This window comes from Mercenaria mercenaria, unplaced genomic scaffold (genome assembly GCF_021730395.1).
Source record: "Mercenaria mercenaria strain notata unplaced genomic scaffold, MADL_Memer_1 contig_3617, whole genome shotgun sequence".
NCBI classification, from domain to species: Eukaryota; Metazoa; Mollusca; class Bivalvia; order Venerida; family Veneridae; genus Mercenaria; species Mercenaria mercenaria.
In genome coordinates this window covers 1,754-9,172 of record NW_026461773.1, presented here as the reverse complement: position 1 = coordinate 9,172, position 7,419 = coordinate 1,754, and the positions used below count along the sequence as shown (strand labels likewise).

The 7,419-nt window shown below is 38.8% G+C and overlaps 1 protein-coding gene across 1 annotated transcript; it reads right to left on the bottom strand.

The window, feature by feature from the left end:
- Positions 1–3,444: 3,444 nt before the first annotated feature.
- On the bottom strand, positions 3,445–6,310 carry LOC123546117 (uncharacterized). The gene is made up of 2 exons (XM_053534362.1): positions 6,040–6,310; positions 3,445–4,400 (listed from the first exon to the last, which is right to left on the bottom strand). Exons 1-2 carry the CDS (start codon positions 6,308–6,310, stop codon positions 3,445–3,447), a joined length of 1,227 nt encoding a protein of 408 aa, XP_053390337.1.
- Positions 6,311–7,419: the final 1,109 nt, after the last annotated feature.

Below are 7,419 nucleotides of genomic sequence, written 5' to 3'. Positions count from 1 at the left end.
CTAGCAGTGTCCTTTTAAGGTTTTAAAAGTCACGCAATATGATAAATGTAACAGTCACTAATTCATATAACATTTTTATGCCATTATAGATTTTCGTTATAATATATTAAACTAAGATTGTAACACTGTTCCGATAGTGTGCTACTAAAACGATACTTAATTCACTTTGTCTTCATGTACATTTAAATGATGTATTTCACTTAGAAAGATATAAATCACTATAACAGTTTGTCATGTATTTCTATCAGAGAGCTATATTAACTTAAAACTGGAGAGTCCTATACGAATACATAAATACGTCCATACTGAACCACTTCCTTGAATACTAGCACTAATAATATACACTTTTAACAGTCAATCACAATTCTTACTTCCTTATCACATGTGAATCGTCTTACGTTGGAAACGTCTTTGATCCAATAAGTAGCGTAGCATCTCCCAACAGTAGATATTGTTCGTCGTGTATATAGATGATGGCTCAGCATTTTAACTCCAGTATCATAATCGCTCTCTGGTGTAATCATTATCTAATCATTAAGGCACGATTCACACCTGTAATTGTAAGTAATAGGACGGCAGTATCTCTAAACAACTGAGTCGCTGGTTAAAAGAACATGACTTGAAAATAGACTTTAAGGCTAACTTTCTTATATAATATTGAACCTATATTTCATAAAAAACATTGGACAAATGATACACAGTCAACACCAACAGGCTGATTGCTAATTTACCGTTATGATTGTTAAAATAATAAATAGTATATACTAGTAGATCATTAACTTTAATACTAGGACGACATTGTACATGTAAACAACTATAAAATTTCACAACTCAGTTATTAATATGGGGTGTGGCGGGCGGGTAAATAATTCTGACGTTAGTACGACGGTGTAGCTAGTCAAATGTGAGAGAACTGCACGAGATTTTTGTTTATATAGTATGTTGAGCTGGGTACCAATTTAGCATGAATAGGAACCAGTCATGAGCAACCAAGTGTAACAATATCGACGGTACTTTATCTATAGATTGCAGACAACAATTTGACATGATATAATAGCAGACGACAATTTAACAAATGAGAGCTTGAGAAAAAATAAATCAAATTATTTTAATTCTAAAATAATTTCCATTATTTTATTACTCAAAATAAAACCAACTATCTCGTACAGTACTCTTTTTATTAACATCAATATATACTGATACTTATAATAAAAGTTTAACATTCATATATAATCATGTAATCAACTTGGATTAAAGTCTGTTAATAATAATGGAAGTTGATCGGCCGCTCGTGACTCAACAAGGGTCTCACCGTGTAGAGTCTAAGTGCGATAAAATTTCCATCGACCGAGAGGAGAACAGACGCACCAACCCAAGGCTTGCAAACATCACTAACTGTAACCACGCAACCACACAATCCATCGAATCTCGAATTGTGAATCCAACCCAGCCCGGGTCTCACCGGAATGTGGGTCAAATGCACAACCCGAGCCAATGTAGAGCGAGGCAATGCAATATAACAGCACGCATGGTAAGACAACTCAAGACACTTTGTACTTTTGCAACGGGTGTCACTCAAACGCAAATATGCAACAATGTCCATTGAACCTCGAGCCACATATTCCACTCATTTGGGGTATCACCGTATAATGAGCGAAATCGCAACACGAGTCAATGTAAGGCAAGGCAAGGCAAGGCAAATTGACACCCCTGAAAGCCAGGCCAAACAACGCAACACACGCAATACTAGGTAGGAATCGCCAAGTACTAGGGCAAAACCTTTTACTAACCAGTTAACACAAACTGGTAAACATGTGACACCCAAGATACATAACTTGAACGCAAACACACAGACACCGCATCCGTTCACCCCACGGCCGACAGAATTTTACCGCCACAATAAATTTATAATTTATCCGCCAAAATTCTAGCGATTTTCAGAGATATTCTTTAAAATTGAATCCCTAATATAGTCCAAGTAAAACTCTAGTCCTACTTCATTCAGATGAACACCATCTGGCCGAAAAAATGGAGTTTCGGCATCAATATCGGGCTGAATAATATCATATCTACCACTAGATCGAACCAATTTGCGGCCTGCCCTGTTTATACGAATGCGCTTTTGTTCAATTACTTCATACCCCTTTAAGGCCCCTCTCCAGACTTGCCTCTGAAGAATGTCTATCCAGACAAGAATAGAATCGGGAAAGGCGTCACGCAAATATTCTATTTCAGTTTCCATTGTTCTTTTAATTTGAACAACTGTGGAGTCTGTTAAATTGTTCCCACCTAGGTGTAAAAATATAATTGATGGATGGGAAGAAAAAAGCACCTTAGCCTCAAATTGCTGTCTGAAATTCCGCCAGTGCAAGCCTCGCACCCCCAGCCAGTCAATGGACAAATCCGGCAAGCGTAGATTCGCTTTGTTCGTTTCTTCCGCCCGCACTCCAGCCCAATATGGGATCGAGTCTCCAAGGACCCATATGTCTAAATAAAAATTATACGAGAATGTATAAGTGATTACATCTTAATTTGTCTGTTGAATACTGACATATGACTTGGGTCTCACCAAGCATATAAGCCTAAAGTCACAACAGTATTAGTTACGGATATATAATTTGAAACAACCAGACGACCATCTACCCAGTTTCATTATTGCTTCTGACGATAGGCCTTGCATTGCTAAATCTGTGGCTCTACCAATTCGAAAGCTATGGGTTTTATAACTGGTGTTATTGAGTATTCGAGCGTTATTCAAACATTCGACTAAAACCGCAGAAAACTGAGATCTTGTCACTGGTGTCCCATTATGATGAATAAATAAAGGGCCCTGAACTTTTGGTCTTTTCGCTATATATTGAGATAATGCACGGACTGGACAAATCATATCCTCGTCCCTAGGAATTTTTAATGTAACCTGATTTCCCGCCTGATTAGTTTTGAAATAATGAAGTTCGATAAGTACGTATTTGTTATCTATAATGGACATGTCTGAGACTTGAACAACTCTCTGAATTTGTGAAGTCGAAGGGGCTACTAATTCGCTTACCCGAAACAAACCGAAGTATGCTACAGTAAACAAACTACAAAATAGTTTTGCCTCATAATCATTGTAGCATGTACGAGGTAAGCAACCGCATATAATCTTTAACAATGATTTGGTCCGATTGTCTCGTGTAACACACTTTCTTCGACAACCTTCTAACAGTTTATTTATGATGAAAACCTTGTGTAAGTCAAAAAACCCGTGCAATTTGTGAAAATAATTTAAGCCTGCAATATAAGTTGAAATCGTCTTAGAAGATTGACCCTTCTCAAAACAACATGCAATAAACAAAATGATGTGTTGGATTGGTATCGGCCATTGTAAAGGTAAATGGTAAGTGAATCGGAATTTTTCAAATACTTTAATAGCAGTATTATACGTAGCTGACGTATTAGGCGCTATTCCGGACTGTAACAGACTTCGAGCTCTAGATCGAAGACGCTCCACAGAAATTCCGGGACCTGTTGAGATTGTGGATCTGCATCTGGAGCTAGTTCTCTGAATCTGGCTGACTGAAATCGAGATAATGCGTCACAAATGTCATTGTGGCGACCTGGAACATGTTCAGCCTTAATAAGGATATTCAGCTTCATACAGTGAAGAGTTAAGAGCCTAACGAGACGCATGACTGATTCAGATTTCGATGACAACTTATTCAAAATACTTACAACTGCCATATTGTCGCAGTTGAACCTTATTTTTTTGTTAACTAACTCTGATCCCCAAATGAATACTGCTACTAAAATTGGAAACAATTCCAGCAGTGTAATGTCTGCCGTAAAACCACGCTTATGCCATGAATCGGGCCATTTCGCTTGGCACCAATGACGTTGGAAATAAATACCAAAACCTAAATTTGTGCCCCCGGCGCTATCAGAAAATAACTGTACATCTTCATTTGAAACCCAAAATCTGTCGTGAAAAACTGAAATGCCATTATGATTCTGTAAAAATAGTAACCACATTGCTAAGTCGAGACGAATCTCTGCCTTAATTCTTACATGATGATATGGTTTTGTCAGACCACAAATTGAGTTTATCAGGCGGCGAATAAATGGTCGACCAGCTATAATGGCTCGACAGCAGAAATTCAAAGAACCAATCAAAGACTGTACTTTCTTTAAAGTTGATTTAGGCTGCGCTAAAATGTCCTTAATTTTCTGAACTACCTCCAGTATTTTCGTAATAGGAATTCTTACAACCATCTGGTTCGAATCTAACTCTAGGCCTAAAAACACCAAAACTTCCGTTGGACCTTCAGTCTTTTCAATTGCCAAGGGAACACCCAACTCAGACATGGTATCTTGAACTATCTTTAAAGCATGGGTACAAGACTCGGTCGTTTTGTCTCCTCCTAAATAATCATAAAGGTAGTGTATTAATTTAGAAGTGTTCAATTTTGATTTTATGCAAAACTCCAAGAACCTGGCAAATCTTTCAAACGTTATGCAACTGATTGAAGCACCAAATGGCAGCGCCTTGTCAAAATAAAATTTTTCCTTAAAGCAAAAACCCAGTAATTCGAAATCTGAAGGTCTGATCGGAATTAAACGATAAGCACTTTTGATATCTGTTTTAAATAACTTACAATTGCGCCCTAATTGTTGAATCAGTTTAACTGCTTCATCGAAACTTGTGTACTTAACCGTACAAATGGCTGGATCAATAAAATCATTCACCGAATTACCAGAGGGGTAAGATAAATGATGAATCATTCTATATTCACCTGGAGTCTTTTTGGGTACTAAACCTATTGGTGAAACCATTAAATTTTGTAGTGGTCGTTCTTTGAAAGGACCGGCAACCCGGCCAGCATCAATTTCTTTTTTAATTTGTGTACTAATTAATTCTGGGTTGAACTCTGTGGAACGTAAATTTTTTGAGTCGCGCGGTTCTCATGGCCCCGTATATTGAATGGGAAATCCATAAGTAAACCCGTCTAATAGAAAATCTGCCTCTTTTTTATCGTATAAATGTAAGTAGCGTTTCAATGCTGAAATTTTCACAGGTGATTTTGCTAAAGTGAAAAGATTTTTATTCTGAAGCTGACATGAAGCTATCGATTCATTTCCTATACTGGCCCTTGGCTCGACCACGTGACTTGAAGAGTGACTGTGACCCTCTACCACGGAAGGGAGCTCGAAATGAGGGCGTTTGACTACCTAAAGTCTTGACTGACGTATTGATATTGGTGCAAGCAACCTCTGGATGAGGAGCATAACACCTTGCACATATGTGGGCAAATCTGCAGTTGGGCCACCTACAATTACCAGAATTGAAATCATTGCACGTGAATCTAACAGGGTTAGTTTGATTATTGGAGACTGGCTTTACCTGCATGCAACGCCACCATAGATCATTATTTATTTTTGACCAAGGGGCTGGGGTGATAGCTTGACGTAAACGAAATTGCTCGTCATACGTTTTCCATGCCATCCCACCTTGGCGTGCTGCACAATCTCTAATGTTATACATATAATGTAACATCTCATAGATTTTGTTGGCATTGTTTGCGAGATATATTGAAGCATAAATGATAAATGCGTTAGTCCATTTCTCAATACAGTTAATCTGATCTTTACACTCTTTTTGTACTGACTCAATGTGTCCGTCGCTGTTCAATTTAAATACGGAGCCCTTACAAAATTCGGACAATTCAACTGCGCCTTTCAATAACAATGCTAAATTTACATACTCGCCCTTGCAAATCTTTTGTTTGAGAGAAGCTGGCACGTGGGCTGCCAAATCGTCATCTGCCAAGCGCAAAGCTTGTATAGAAATGTCACCTAGCGAATTTACTGAATTGTGCGCTGAAATAGTATCATGAAAAAGAATACTTGCTGGCGCGTGCGTAGCTAGTGTATTCGCGTCGCCACACCCCATTCGAAAATTGTCGGTATACCCTAAAAAACTATTACAGTCCCCATTTTGAGGAACTATATTTGAATCCCTAATTATCTGCTCAAAATCAATAGTACTGTTATTTGACCTACCGGCACAAGATTGTTGGACTCTATCGTCTACCACGTTCTCTTCCAGGGCGTCTGCACCACGTTTCTGACCTCCCCCTCGGTCTGCTGCGGGGTCGCCGTCATGCCGGTCATCAATCTGCTCAGCTACGCCTCTCTGAGCCTGTCTCGGTCGTAACACCCTCTCTCCTGCCTGTTCCTGCTGGTTGCCATTGTCTTGCCCTTCATTACGTTGGGCATCTCTGTTACGAAGAGCCCTCCGACGCATCGGTTCCCGCCTTCGACCACGTGGCATTGCAAGTAAATTGCAGACGTGTAGGAATGTTTTGCCAAATAATTCTAAATAATTCTGACGTTAGTACGACGGTGTAGCTAGTCAAATGTGAGAGAACTGCACGAGATTTTTGTTTATATAGTATGTTGAGCTGGGTACCAATTTAGCATGAATAGGAACCAGTCATGAGCAACCAAGTGTAACAATATCGACGGTACTTTATCTATAGATTGCAGACGACAATTTGACATGATATAATAGCAGACGACAATTTAACAAATGAGAGCTTGAGAAAAAATAAATCAAATTATTTTAATTCTAAAATAATTTCCACTAGTTAATATCAATTTGTTTCCTAATTTTAAAATTTAACACAAGTTGTGCTGTAAATTTATTTCATGCCCCCCCAAAATATTGGGGGTTGGGAGTAGGGGTGGTGGGAGGCAAGGGGCTGGTGGTGCGTATAGTTGCAGTCTGGCTAACTCGTCAAACACTTTTTTTAGCTCACCTGAGCACAAAGTGCTCATGGTGAGCTATTGTGATCACGCTGTGTCCATCGTGCGTCTGTTTTTTCCGTCTGTCAAGTTGTCCGTCCGTCGTCAACAGTTGTGTTTAAACAACATCTCCTCCAAAACCGCTGAATGGATTTTGATGAAACTTGGCCATGATGTTCCTTGGGTGGTCCTCTTATCAAAGTTGTTCAAATGGTTCTGTTTGGTTGCACATACGGGCTGCCAGAGCTAAAAATAGAAAAAAACTTCAAATGAAATCTTCTCCTTAACCGATGGTCCGATTGTGAAATAATTTCACACAAATGGTCCTTATGTCACCCTCTACCAAGATTGTTCAAATTATACTGATTCGTGGAAAGACATGGCCACCAGGGGCTTGGACACTTTTCTTTTATGTATATAGTGGAAACTTTAAAAATCTTCCTGTGTGAAACTGCTAGCCCGACTTAAAAATAATTTAACACAAATGGTCTTTGTATGACCCTCTACCAAGATTGTTAAAATTATTTTGATTTGTCAGAAAAACATGGCTGCCAGAGGGCGTGGTCACTTTTCCCTATATGTATATAGTGGAAATTAAAAAAATCTTCTTGTGTAAAACAGTTACTGCTTGCCCAA

Coding starts and splice junctions, on each gene's coding strand:
- LOC123546117 (XM_053534362.1), bottom strand. CDS start 6,310: ATGCCACGTGGTCGAAGGCGGGAACCGATGCGTCGGAGGGCTCTTCGT. Junction 4,401..6,039: donor AGTCCAACAATCTTGTGCCG/GTAGGTCAAATA, acceptor ATGATTATTTAG/GAGGAGACAAAACGACCGAG.